Raw genomic sequence first — 15,252 nt, forward strand, 5'->3', positions numbered from 1 at the left:
CCCTTGTACTGCGGGCACTTCTGGCCTATTGTACCAGCCCCAGACGATTGGTGAGGGTGATTAAGGAATTGAATTTCCCTATTGGTCATCTACGGAATTCAATAACACCCGCTTTTTACGCATCTATATTGTTACCTCATTTTCATAGGTACATAAAAATTAAAATATATCCACAGCTTGTATATAAACTGTTAAAATGCAGTGAGTGACCATGATACACTCGGGAAATTTACCGAACTTTTTATAAACAGGAGTGCCAACATCCCGTCGTACAACATTCGACTAGAAACTTGATTTCCAATATCGGCACAGGAGATCGAAAATTATAAATAGTAGTCAACTGCAGTTAGTAGTGGAAATAAAATAGAAAACCGTTGTACATGTGTTACTTTGACTAATCTGTAAGTATTTTTTTCAGCCAATCTGAATGTGCAGAGTCACTCACAACGGTAAGCTGGAAAGTAAATATTGTGCCTATCTATTTGCGTCATATAACTTTGGACCTTGGTCGGACTCTTGCTGAATATCTAATTTTTAGGCATACGTTCCCTGCTGAAGAAAATAGGTTCGAATTATTCAACGTCTAAGCCTAAATTTATATTGTTAATTGCTTCTGAACAGTTTCCAGTACATAGCTGACATCACCACTATGACATTTCAATTTCTCGTGCTCAATAGGTATTTTTCCTCTTCACCGGCAATGGCAGCTGCTATAAAGAATGTTACAGTGATTGGTGGTGGTTTGATGGGCTCTGGAATTGCTCAGGTAAAAAATATTTTTTTTTTAAGTTTGGCTCAGGACCCTTTTGTGGTTATATTCAACATTATATTTATTAGTAAATTTCTTATCCAGAAATTATAAAGTATGGAGTAATGTTCCCTCACCCTTTGTTATATTTGCATTTTTCTTTCTAATGAGGAAACAGTGGTCTGGATTTTCTTTTCAGTTTGCATGCAACACTTTCTTAACCAGTGATACTGTTTTAAGCTTCAGCACTATTTCATAGGTGGCAGCCCAGACAGGCCATCGCGTTACTGTTGTTGAAGTTAATGAAAATGCAATAGAGAAGGCAAAGAATGGAATTCAAAACAGCCTGCAAAGAGTGGCAAAGAAGTTGTATAAGGTATACATTAATATAATATTGACGTTATATTTTTTCCAGAAGAGTTTAAAAACATACATTTAATTTCATTGTGAAAATGTAGAATGTAGAATGCTTTCTACTTAGACTTCATGTTAAAAATGGAATGAAACTTACTTAGTTGCATTTTTATTACATCAGAAAAAACTCATTGTGTTTAGGAATTGCATTAGTAGACTGAAGTTAATTGGTGAGTGTTATGCAGCACTGAAAGAAGTATGGCAGGTTGATTATGAATTAGAAAGGACATATGGAAGCAGCTACGATCCATTTCAAGATACTGTCCTTAGCCATCATGAATGCTAGTGTTATGCAACATAAATTGTGTACGTAGTTCTTTGTTGTATAATACACTCCATTCCTCACAAATTTTCCTTGATAGTATCTGATGAAATTTGCTCCATTCACAGGATAAACCTGCAGATGCAGAGACATTTGTGAAGGAAACATTAAGCCGATTGCATACATCCCTGGACTTGAAAGATGCAGTGAAGGACACTGACCTTGTAGTTGAAGCAATTGTTGAAAATCTTGATCTTAAACATAAGCTTTTCTCAACCATTGATTCAGTATGTACCATATTATTACCTTCCTACACATGTGTATCCATAAGTACGGATCAGATATCACTACAGGCTGTTTGTATTACTGATTAATAACTACGTTGATGGACTTGTGTGAGAGCACTGGAATGTGAACGCAAGAAGCGTGCAAGAGAAAACTTAACTTTTATAGCCTGTGTCACATTCATGCCACTATACCAAAATATTAATTAAAAGACAGAAAATTTTCAGTCCAGTGGGATTAGATGGGAAATGAGTTTAGTGCAGTTTTCCTCAAATGTGACAAAAGCTTGAAAAAAGGTTTTAACATATTTTTATTGGCCTACTTTATAATTTTTATGGTATTATATTTGTGTCCATTCATTTATCTTGCTTCTCTCTTTCCCATTGAATTTTAAACAACCAGGCACATTTTTACAGCAACTGCTGAATGTCATGCCACTAGAATCCATTTCACAATTGTCGTTTTAAATTTTCTGCTGCTAGAAATATCAACAAGACAGCCATGGAAACTTGTACAATCACAGTGACACTAGCAACACTTGTAGAATCTTTTTTTTTGTCTTTGTAAAATGGAAGGAACAGTATGGTGGTTTCATGAAATCTGTATTTTACTTTCTAATTGATGGCAGTAACTACGTAGTTAAGTTCTGCAGGGATACAAACCGTGAACAAAGCATAAAAAATGTTTATACAACATTTGTAACTAACAGTTAGAAACATGGGAGCTGTGAGAAACTTTGAGGTTACATCTGGAGAGTTGAACAGTCAGAATCTTTAGTATTGAAACAATGCAGAAGTGGATCTCTAAGCAGCAAAATTACAGTACGGTAAGTTCTATCCAGAATTTGTGTTACAGAGTCCTTAGAATTTTCCTGCTTGGCTCTTGACAGTGCTGATGAGAATATAAATGTATTTATGTATTAGGAGGGGTTTTGGTGTAAGCAGATATTTAAATTTCCCTGCTAGTCCTTGTGCTAAAGGATAATTTAATAAGAGCACCAAAATATTTGTTGATATGGCAGCCACTGTATCTCAGAAAAGGACTACAGTGGAACCTCGCTTAACGAGCATAATTCGTTCCAGAATCTTACTCGCTAAGCGAAACAATTTTTCCCATATAAATTAATGTAAAATACAATAATGCTTTCCATGCCAGAAAAATACTAAAAAATTGTATGTATAACGTTTATTCAAAGAAAATTGTATATACATTGTTAAGGAGCGTGAATCATCTTCATCTTTTCTTCTCTGCGGAATGAACCAACCTGAAATGTGAATTCCATTTGCATAAAAAAATGAAAATAATTAGTTTATTATTTATGATACATATCTAATTCTTTTTTACTAGAAAGCTGTCTAGAGACATTTGTTTTTGCCGACGCTTCAAAATTTGGTGAAAATGCGACAGCATTATCATTAAATAAATTTGTAGCACGCATAGTCACTGCCTTATTAGGGTGATGCTTCTCAGTGTACGATGCAACAGTTTCCCATGCTTTCAGCATTTCTCTTATTGCGCCAGAAGATTGTTGCTTTGCTGTTACCTCCTCCTTCTCCTACTCCTCTGACAAACTCTCCTCCACAACTTCTTTTTGTGAAACACAATGCAACTCCAAATCGTGCAAATTGTTGATGTAGACCAATTGTATGTGCATGCTAGATCGGCCACGCTCACGCCTCATTCTCGCTTTTCAATGATTTTACGTTTCATTTCTATGGTTATTTTTATTCTCTTATGGCTGTCTTTTTGCGGCTTTTACTTCTGGGACATTTTTGCAAGGGATTAAACTTTGCACAAAAAATCACAATATGTCTGAACACAAGTTTGGAAAAATGTGTGATCACAAGCGGAACAAGTGCTAAACACAGACTGATGTAGCAAGCGCACAAACGTCGCTCGTTAAGCAAGTCATTTTTTTACAATTTGTTTTGCTCGTTATGAGAGGTGCTTGTTAAGCGAGGTTCCACTGTACATTTACCAAGAAGACCAAAAGTAAATGTATGCGCACTAGGCACTTTTCATTGTCTATAATAGGTAAGCTGCACACCAGCATGCGTCAAGACACGATGTCTGCGACATGACACAGAGAAAGGATTAGTGTTGAAACGAATGAGATTATGAAAACCGCTACACACCAGTGTTAGTTATGACATCAGCATCATGACTCACACCGGTGTATGGCGGTTTTCATAATCTCATTCGTTTCAACTGTGCTCCTTTCTGTGCATCATGTCGCAGACATCGCGTCTTGACGCATACCGGTGTGTGGCCTATGATAGTGATACGGATTGCAACATCAACTTGTAATCATATATTCATGTGTGGTGTAATTCCAAACACACTTCATATTTCAGGTTGCACCAAATCATACAATATTTGCATCCAACACATCATCATTGTCCATTCAAGACATTGCCTCTGTTACAAAGAGAAAAGATCGATTTGGAGGATTACATTTCTTCAATCCAGTCCCCGTCATGAAACTTTTAGAGGTAAAGTGGGAACCAGTGCAGATTGCTGGAAATTACTGCTGTTCATGGTGAAAATATGTAAAGAACCTCAAAATAATGCTCATTCACATTTTAAGCATTCACTGAACTCCTGTTACATCCTTAGTGGTTCAGTATTTTCAAAGAGTTAACACAAAAAAATCTAGCATATGTTCATGGCTCATCACTGAATGAAGCACAGTCATAACATAAGGAGAACCAATAAAGTCTTTTGAAACTGTGGAGAAGTTTGGGAATACAGTAACAGATTGAAATAATATTAAAAAATAAATCTAATGCACAACAAATTTGAGAAAACTTGGCTACCATTCAGTTCAGAATCTTTTTTCTGTTTAAAATGTATGGAACTATATACTTTTCTGTTCAGTGTGGTTTGTCATTCTAAGTTAAGAACACAGATTGAGAGTGTGGTGAGAAGGTGGTGAGGAAATTCTTTGGACCCATTGCAGTAAGTAACTCATGACTCAAGAAAACTGCATAATTAATATATTCATAACTTGTACTCTTTGCCAGACATCGTGTAATGACTGTGAGATGGGCAAGGCATGTAGGTAGTACTAGAAAGATGAGAAATGTATATAAAATTTAGACAGAAGGGAAGAGACCATTTGGAAAAACTTGTGGCAGTCAGGAAAATAATATTAAAATGCATTTTAGTGGGTAGGATGTGATGATGTGAACTCAATTTATCTGGCGTGGGATAGGATCCTGTGGTGGTCTTTGATGTATAAGCTGATGCATCTTTAGGCTTCACAGAATGTAGGGAATTTTTTGACTAGTTGAGGAACTGTTAGCTTCTCAGAAAGGACTGTGGTCTTCTGGATTGTGACATATAGTTTCACAGGTGGATATAAAGTGTTCCAGAACATGCTGCCTCAATGAAGATAGAGCAGCAAATTTCTCTTAGATACTGGTATCCTCTTTCAAGGGTACATGATGGTATGACCCATAAAACAATAGTATTATCAACTGCAGTTGTGAAAATCTGAAAACTTGTATTCTCAAGGGGTCTGCTTCTTTGAGTAAGTTCTAATTAACACTACAAAAGACTGTAATAGAATGTACAGGTATGATATCCAAGTTACTTTCATACTGGTTTGTGTTCCATTGTAATACATTACCGTTTGGTATTACTTAGGAAACACCAGATTACAATATAAAATAATATGTACTCAGTGTTCCAACACATTTTATATCTAAAAGGTGTTTTATTTTATCAGCAGTGTACTTACTACTCACCAGGATACAGGCTGGATGTAACGCACGTTTTATAACTGTATATATTACAGTTGATTTCTTGGTTAACTTGTGTAAAAATTTTGAATTACAGTATATTTAATAATTTTCCTAATCTTCAACTTCAGTTATATAAATAACAAATGCCATTTGCTTCATTTATATTTTCTAAAGGGAATAAACCATTCTCTTTATGGGCAGACAGACTAACTGGAGATGAATAGCTCGACATATTTATGCAAAAATTTGTATGGATTTTACATATTGTATGCAAGAATTAAAAGACTTATGGTATACAAACTGTCAATGATATGTATAAGAATTCAGTGTCTCTAAAACTTATGCTGTCAGTATAACACATCAATACATCATACTGTATTTGTTTTTATTGTAACTTAAGTTTTTCTAGAAGAATGAACAATCTTGTAGAAACTTCTTGTCACTGTATTAAAAGTAATGGTTAACAGAACACCTCTGTGAGAGGTGAAACACATCAGGCTGTTGAATAAATATTATCTTATGCTGGAATTTGACAGTATTTGTTAAATTATATTAAAAAATTTTGAAGTTATTTCAGAGTGTTGCTGGGGTTAGGTTGGTATGTTTAACCTCTTTGGAGAAGTAAGTTTTGCAATTTGTTCATGAAGGTTATCCGTATACCTGAAACATCTGATGAAACATATGAGAAAATGACAGCATGGGGGAAGGCTCTTGGAAAAACAACAATCACATGCAAAGATACACCTGGATTTGTGGTTAACCGATTATTGGTTCCATTGTTAGCAGAGGCTGTCCGAATGTTGGAAAGGGGTAAGTTATCCAATGCAACAAACTATACAACGAGTAATTCTGTATTTCAGCATCCTGTTGCACATCTTTAATTCAACGTCTATGTATTTAGTCTGTCAATAATGCAACAATCATTAAAATATTCACCATTTAACACTAACACAACATGTTTCGGCCACAGAGGGCCATCCTCGGGTGTTTCAATGTGTCTAAACTGTTACACTGTTTTGATGCGCACAAAAATTGCGTGTTGCAGTCCACTTAATATTCATTAAAAATTTATTTTTCCATTAAAAACTTTTGTAAAATCCTATTCTGCCTCTTAAGGGGAATCATCCACTTGTTTTAAAGCTATGTGATGCATGTTTTTAATAGAAGAAATTTTAATGAATTTTAAATGGACTGCAACGTGCAATTTTAGCACGCATCAAAGCACCTGAGGATGGCCGTCTGTGGCTGAAACATGTTGTGTTAGTGTTAAATGGTGAATATTTTAAAGATTGTTGCATTATTGACAGACTAAATACATAGACATTGTATACAAACAGTGTTAAAATTGTTGTCCTTTTTGATCTGATAAGCATAATGACAGAACCTTGGGGACTTTGAAGATATTTGTTCGGTACTGCGATATGTATCCTCCGCACACTTGCAGATTAGTAGTAGTGGTTCAAAACAAAATTGGCATTTTTGAAAAATATGAATTCAATTTCTGACATAATGGATTACTATTTACAAGTGTGTGCACAGTAACTGGGACTTTTCTTTCTATGTTAGGTGAAGGAAGTTTGTCAGGACTCTCTTCTGTGTGTGTGTGTGTGTGTGTGTGTGATATTTTGTCGTAACTTAAATGAACACAGATATAATTTGGCCCCTTAACTCTGAATTATTGTATATGGATTGAATATACAGATGGTCAGAAGAACAAGTTTATTTGCAGTACCTCAAATTCTGTACTCTGGAGATGTAAACATGTACTTAAAACTCCCACAGACCTTTAAATTATATTTCAAAATTTATTAATCTTTCTATATCATTACCAAGAATTCATACACACTTTAATGTTTAATGCAACGTATCCAGTAATAATGCAAGTTTATGATCTTAAGTGGCCAATAGTATTTTTTAACTTTGTGATGTCATCGCATTGATATACCAAAGTACAGTCAACTCTCGATTATCCGGGGGGCGGATAAACCGGTTTGCGGCTTAACCGGGGCTACTGGGGCTTTTTTGAGGCTTATATGTTGTTTAATATTCATTCACTTTTGTATCACATGGTGAGTTGTAACACTATTTTCGCACTAGTATGAACCGAGCTCTGCATTTTTGTCCCGTTATGCTAACACAATGTTCTAGGGTAGGGGTGAAAGAATGCAAGGATTTGTGGAAAGTTTCAAGGACAGATACACCGCCCCAGTTGGTCTCTTTGTATCGATCTTCAAGTACGTTAGCAAAATGTAAGGGTGTAAAAGGAATCATGTTGTGTTAAGTATTCAACAAAAACTCGCGTGAGCCGGGCTTCGAAATGTTAAGCAGTGACGAAACCGTAAGTTCAGTGGAGGTGCAGCCAGAAGAGCAGGAAGAAAGTGAGAATGAGGAAGAGGTGGACAGTGCTGCTAGTAAGAAAATATCACATGGTGCTGCTCTTAATCATTTGGAATCCTTACTAGACTATCTTGAGAGTGAAGAGAACGGTTTATTAAGTGACAAGCTAATATTACATAGGCTTCGTACGGATATCGTAAAAAGGAAAATGCTGTGGAAAAGCAAACGACAATATTACTTTTTTTTAAGTGTTAAGTGTGAATATTCGTAAAAAATGTTGGATGTTGTTGAACACTGTGATTGAAATAACTAATTCACACTTCAGTATAATGTAAAAAAAGTATTAAATAGGCCATGAGATGACATAAAAATGATGTTGAGTAAATTTAAATACAGGTAGGCCCATAGTATTATGAAGGTACAGTATTACAGTACTACTTTTAATAACATTTGTCTTAACCGGGTTTTCGATTAATCGTGATTTCCACGCCCACCATTATCCCGGATAATCGAGAGTTGACTGTACTTGGTTTGGAAATCAAATTTGTGTATCCGTCTGAATAAAGTAAGCAGTGGACACAATGTTTTACACATGTTTGCTTGATATTGTCAGGTGATGCTACAGCGAGGGATATTGACACAGCAATGAAATTGGGTGCCAGTCATCCTATGGGGCCATTCGAACTTGCAGATTATGTTGGTAATGACACAACGAAGTTTATTCTTGATGGTAAGAACAAATTTGTATACTTACTATGGCAGCCAATTGCATAACTGGATCAATTTTGCATGGAAAGATTAACTGTTTAGTTCCAAGGTAGACTGAATGAGTTCATGCATCATGCAAGTGATTTTCTGTTCGGGCTGCTACATACAATTGCTTCCTGTGTTGGAGATGAAAATAAATGCCAGCAGTGAAGGTTTACCACAGGACTATCATATTCAACAAAATGTGTGGATGTGCCCAGCACACTAACCCTTGAGCCTCATTGCAGGTTATTGTTAGGTTATGAACTTAGGTTATCTATATGTAGAATTAACAACAGGATTTGTAAGACTGGAAGCATGTTCGATAGGAAAGTAGGCTTTATGTGTGTGCCAGGAAATTCTCATGTTAATTTCATGATGAAATGCAGTAGGATTGGAGTCAGGCCCTGTAAAGTTAGGAGATGCTAAACTTTCATGCTTGGTTTGTAAATTTATTTGATATTTTTGTTTTAGGTTGGCATCAGAAGTACCCAGATGTTGAACTGTTTAAGCCAATCCCTCTTTTAACTAAATTGGTGGAGGAAGGGAAGTTGGGATTAAAGACTGGAGAAGGGTTCTATAAATATGACAAGGGTACAAAATAACAACTCAGCGATAACCTTGGATAGAAGAGAAGAAACCCATGCAATACAACTATAGATAATATTCATTTCCCCACCACATTGCTCATGTAATGGGAAGATAATTATGCCATTTGTATACCATGTTTGGAACTGGATGTGTCATGTTACTGGTTGACTCGTTATAGATTTTTTTTTGTATTGTTTCAAGTTTGGTCAGAATATATAGTTATAGAAATTCAAGCCAGAAAGAAATGTACATTTACCTTTAAGTTACCCATCCAGCAGTGTTATAATTTGCAATTGCAGTCAACATTGCATCATGGCAGAAAGCAGCTGATTTCCAAATGTTCTATTTTAATCACCAATGGTAGCAAAGCAAAGAACAGCTCAGTTGGTATACTGGTATGTGTTAGATACAAATTGTCTTTCGAATACACGTTAAAAAGTAATGCTATGCAGAACCATCGAACGTTCTCAGGTAAAAAGGGTGCAGGCAGTGTGCATAGATCAAGTTGACATGTAACAAACTGAAGATATTCATAACACTGTTGTATATTTTTGGAAATTCTGATGCTGCAGTTCCTATGTGACATAAAAATGTTAGAATGAAAGATACTAAATATTCCTAGGATAGGAGTGAGCAGACAGGCTCTCATGCAGTCTTTTGGCCTTCAGTAAAATTATGTTGTTGCTGTTTGGTAGGGAGCAATTTGTACATTAAATGTCTTGAAAAGTTGTACCATTAAGAAGTAATATAATAAAAGTGAGATCTATTATTGGTGAACCCATCTTAACAAATTGCGATATAATAGATTTCAGAACTTTAAAGAGCAGCAGAAGAGGTGGTATTTGTGACAACAGCAATTTGTATCAACTGCTGAAGTCATATGGCATCATCCTGTTTCTCATTTGGTTTGGCTTCATTCATTCATTCATCAGTAATTTGTCAAGACGACAGGTCCACAGTCTCTTCCAAAACAATTCCTCCGCTTGTGGCTTAATGACATTATTTAGTTTCATGTTGAAGACTTTGCTGATGCCTGCTTTGGGAAAGGAAATTACTTTAGAAGATACATTTTACAAATTCATGAGTAAGTGTATTTCATATAATTTATAATAAAAACTCAATTAAAACGCAAAGCAAAAGTCACATGCAAATAATAATTCAGATGTCAGCAGACACAAATATGATCACGGATGTGCATGATTATTTGCACACCTTTTAAACAAATATTCAAGTCCAGTAAATATAAGTACTACTATGAAGGCACTGTATTCTGGGTACTGTTTTTATACATAATAAATACCAGAATGTATTTTTATATCAGTTATCAACTTGAAATAAATATGTTATATTGAAGTTTTTGTTACTTTCTTGATCACTGTTTCTCATACAAAAGTGAATACGAGGGTAATTCAATACGTAAGTTACAAATGGATATAGAACTTAAACAAATAAGAGTACTGATTAGAAAAGTGCTTTTATTTTTCAACATAATCTCCCTATACATCGATGCACTTGTCCCATCATTTCACAAGCCCCTGAAAACCAGCAGCATAAAATTCTTTGGGCTGGTGTCGGAAACAGGCAGTGACTTACCTACAGAAGGGTAACTATAGACACTATAGCTACTACTACTGGTTGTTCACATGGCATGGCCTACCTCATAATGCATGACAGGTTAGGTTTTCACAAAGTCTGTGCACGATGGGTGCCGCACATGCTGACCCCACAACACAAAATGCAAAGAATGGGTCTGGCATTACAGCATCTCAATCGCTACCATGATGAAGGACACAATATGCTAGCCCGAATTGTCACAGGTGGTGAGTCTTGCTCCAAACGACTTCCATTTGTTCGGCTCTCTTAAACATCATCCTCGACGATGAAGGTATATAAAGGGAAGTCACCGCCTGGTTCCAACAGCAGCCCAAAGAATTTTATGCTGCTGGTTTTCAGGGGCTTGTAAAAGGATGGGACAAGTGCCTTAATGTACAGGGAGATTATGTTGAGAAACAAAAGCATTTTTCAAATCAGTACTCTTATTTGTTTAGGTTCTATATCCATTTGTAACTTACTTATTGACTTACCTACGTACATGAGATGTTCGTGCATCACCCATTGAGAGTTCAGCAGCGATTCTCATCATCTGGTATATAAACTTCCATACCATTAACTTCTTCTGCTTTCTCCTGTATTCCTTTCCAGTCCTATATGTTACCTCTGTTTAGTGTTGCAGATTTGTGAGAATGCATTGCTGAAGCGTGAGATATTGGTCTTAGGACTTTCAAATTCCAGCAGAAACTCTGGCAATACGTAATCTCACAACTCCATCCTTGTTGGCACAACAAGCTGTCACCCACCTTGTTTGAATATTAGACTAGTTTGAGTTTATGGTATGTGAAAAGAGTAAATGTAGAGTTGATATAATTTTAAATAGAACAGAATTGAGCACACAATTGACAAGTGTTTTGTTATGGAAAGAATAATCATTTTGGATTAATAAAATATGTGAATGTATGTGTATGCATGCACACAGTTTCATTCTCTCCCTCTATTAAGTCATCTATGTATCATCCCACATCTGGAATGACTTCAGAAATATGGACCCTTGAAATGGTCCCCGAAAAACAATGGCAGTTTTATCAAAAATGGCTGTAATAATTCTGAGTACATTTTAGTAATTTATGGAGACTGTCTCCACATAAAGAACTGCATAGATGGTATCTATGGGGAAAGAACAGTATGAGAAAGTATGTGTAATGTCTGCAGAGATTTTTATATTGTATTATAACAGCACTGCTATTATATTTTGTGAGATTTCTTTCAATAAATAGGTGTACAATGAAAATCATGAATGCTATTAAGAATGCTATAAACGTTCCTTCACATAATGTACTCTTAACTGTAAGGTGATTCAGCGTTGGAGATTATCATTCATTCATTTATACAAAATCTGTACGAACTGCTGTTTCTCTTGGAAGGTTGTAACTGCAGAGGAAGTGTGCAGAGGACATGATGAAGCAATGATATCATATATGGTACCTGCTGTAAGAACTGAATAAATTCCCTAAAACCTCAGGTTGTCAGTACCAGCCAAAATTCAAACTATGTGCCTCTGAAATAAAAGTGCTAAAGAATTTATTTAGTTATATGGTTAATTTAACCATGCTGTCAATAGCTGAGACTATATAGCACACTGAATGACAGGATGATTGATGAATAAAGAATTGCAAAGGATTTGAATGGAAACAGTCATGGCCTGAGAAAGGTAGCATATTGACATTTGTGTGAACAGACTGAGGAAAACTACAAATAGCTTAAGGTCAGGACAACCAGTCTCTTGGCTGAGACATGAATCCAGGTCCTGAATATGAGGCAGGAGTGTCAACCACTAGATAATGATGTTCAGCACTGAAAACCTCTTGTAACCTGCCAAATAAATGATGTCAGGTGCTACTACAACAGTACACCCACAACACAGAGATGGTCATTTGAACTACAATCTGAAGATCAGTTTTTCCACACATTGGAAATGGTTGTACTTTATTTGTGAGAAAGTGAAAACCTACTGAATATAAAGAAATGTAGGCAAAATGTTTTTTTTTTTTTCAGTGACTACATTATCAACTTGAAAAGGTTTCATTCTCTTTACCAAGGACTCAGAACTTTACAACTACATTTTATCTGACTGGCATGTTACTGTCAACTACATATGAAGCAATATTTGCTGACTCACTATTATGTAATGGAGTCTCACTCCCAGCCATAACAGTTTGCAGTATCTATTACATTCAGTAAACAGTGTTGACTGTTGGACTGGTAGATACCAGGAACTCTTAAACTCTTGACTTTTGGGCTGCTGACGTTTCTTAGTGAATGTTTGTATATAATTGGTGCTTTGTTTTGGTTTGACAACTTACAGTGGAGTTCAAGATCTCTTATCTGCAGAATTTTTATCAAAATGGCACAAACAGTTCTCATATTAAACAGAGGCTTTTCAACTTCACCATCAGCCATGACAGCAATAAAACATGTCACTGTTATTGGAGGTGGCATCATGGGATCTGGAATTGCTCAGGTAACAACTTGTTTTAGTTTTAACCTTAGCTACAGATCAGTTGAAAGAAATTTGACTTATGTGAAACCTTCATACTGTTCACCTTCATTTTCATAAACCACTTCTTAATTCATCCTAACCATGTGTTGCCAACAAATGCTCACATCACTAATTTTAAAATTGATACTCTGTTACAAAGTACTGTAATAATATTATAAATTGGATTTAGGTTTAAGGTTATGGTCTTCTGGAATGTTATGCCATGTAGTTTGGTAGACTGAGAACAGTGTTACAGGGGAAGCTGGTGACATCATCTTCCAGGTATTTACTTTGAAGATAAAATATATAGGGTGCATACCCTAAAGATGGGGGACAGGGGATCCTCTGAAACGTCAATACTTGTCAACCAAACTATACTGCATGACATCCCACTGCCTTAAGAACCTAAAATCTCCGGGATTTTGGCTGCCTGTGAATTGGAAACCCTTCCATTATTAGAATCCATTTGTATCTTCATGATAAAATTTGTAGCCCTTTTTGATGCTAAAGGGAAGATGAAAATAGCTTCAAATTGTCAGGATAATCATAAACAACTATAAAATTACTGTAGTGGTTTTGTATCCAGGGAAGGAAGTGAGATGGTTCTGAAACTTTTTAATATGAAGCCTCCCATTATGTTACTTTGACCCTCGTACTGCCATACTTCATCCTACAGTGTGCAGCTATTTTTAGGCTGATTAATAGAAACTGAATTCTTATAAGAGACCTCAGTGCCCAAGATAGGAGCCAGGATATCTTGAAAGAAAAATATTTTGAATGATTATGCTATATCTCTCTCCTTTTCTGGTCTCACATGCATGTATGAATATGCAAACATGCACACATTGAACCTCCCTCCACCCACACACATGGATGGATGCACATACACAATGACATGTGTCAAAAGGGAGGTGCAGGTGGAGACCTAAGTTTCTGGACAAAATGTATCACCACCGTACATATAATTCATGAACATTTTGTACATATTTAAAATAAAAGATTTATTCTTATTTCTTGTTAACTTAGGGTACTCTAGTGGTTTTACATTCTATAAAAATGTATGCCGTTCTTGTATTTACTGTCACTAAATGACCCTGTGTATATGTGTTTGCTTAAAATCTGAATTAATGAATGAATTCATTCATTCACTGTTGGAGGAGGTGGGTTTCCCCATGCACTTAGACCAGTTATTGGTCCATTGTGCATCCCCCTTTAATTTCTACTGTCTCCATACCATATCGGTACTGGTGCCCGTTATCAGCCCCTTTCTGCCAGCGAGGTCGGCCCCCTACTGGCAGTGGTATCTGATAATTAGTCCCTTTCTGCCAGCGAGGTCGGTCCTCATCTGGCAGTGGTACCTACTACTTTCCCCATCTACCAGAGGCATTGGAAACTACCTGGGCTGGAAAATTTGCCTAATGTAACTCAGAGGTCTCCTAGAGACATGAGGTTCTTTTACGTGCCGTAAATCTACGACACGGGACCCATGGCTTAAAGTCCCTCCTGGACGACTTGTTTCCTGAATTTTTTCCACCCTTAAAAATTCCATGACCTCTGCCGGGTTTGAACCCACTTACCTTGAGTCATGATGTGGGAATGTTACCCCTAGACTACGAAGGCCGCTAATTAATGAATTAAATGCAACAGAGACTAGATTCTAAACAATAGAATGAATTAAGTGACCAATGTAATAGAACAGCTTAATTTATCAATTGCTTTACTGGAAAGAAACATGCAAAGGAGGTATTTGGTTTAGTATTTAAAAGAAGTCTCTGAGATTGAGAATTTATGTTCACAGGATTCTTCTTACTGTGCATAAATAAAAAGAAATCTTAGTACTTCAAAGCAAACATACCGTGTTTGATACCTGTGAAAAATTCATTCATTGCATGTTGGACATATTACTGTGCCATATTTTATAGCCCAAGAAGATAGATATATCCTACAATTTGTCATGACAACAGGTTGCTGCACAGTCTGGATATCAAGTAACTCTTGCTGAAATTAATGAAGGAGCTCTAGAGACAGC

At 36.1% G+C, this 15,252-nt stretch overlaps 1 protein-coding gene and 1 long non-coding RNA gene across 4 annotated transcripts; both read left to right on the plus strand.

Moving 5' to 3' along the window:
• Positions 1-253: 253 nt before the first annotated feature.
• Positions 254-10,483, plus strand: LOC111869028 (hydroxyacyl-coenzyme A dehydrogenase, mitochondrial). 3 transcript variants are annotated; one of them, XM_023860215.2, is made up of 8 exons: positions 254-449; positions 679-766; positions 1,008-1,124; positions 1,553-1,711; positions 4,064-4,201; positions 6,103-6,265; positions 8,406-8,522; positions 9,014-10,483. In XM_023860215.2, the coding sequence occupies exons 2-8, from the start codon at positions 701-703 to the stop codon at positions 9,142-9,144; spliced, it is 891 nt and encodes a 296-aa protein (XP_023715983.1). In that variant the 5' UTR covers positions 254-449; positions 679-700; the 3' UTR covers positions 9,145-10,483. The 3 variants fall into 3 exon arrangements, with proteins under 3 accessions (XP_023715983.1, XP_023715981.1, XP_023715980.1); XM_023860213.2 differs by having other exon boundaries at positions 255-401; XM_023860212.2 differs by lacking the exon at positions 254-449 and having other exon boundaries at positions 480-766.
• A 2,262-nt stretch (positions 10,484-12,745) lies between these two features.
• LOC111869053 lies at positions 12,746-15,248 on the plus strand. Its single transcript, XR_002843602.2, has 2 exons — positions 12,746-13,205; positions 15,188-15,248. It is a non-coding gene; the product is annotated as an uncharacterized LOC111869053 (long non-coding RNA).
• Positions 15,249-15,252: the final 4 nt, after the last annotated feature.

This window comes from Cryptotermes secundus, unplaced genomic scaffold, assembly GCF_002891405.2.
Source record: "Cryptotermes secundus unplaced genomic scaffold, Csec_1.0 scaffold70, whole genome shotgun sequence".
Lineage (NCBI taxonomy): Eukaryota > Metazoa > Arthropoda > Insecta > Blattodea > Kalotermitidae > Cryptotermes > Cryptotermes secundus.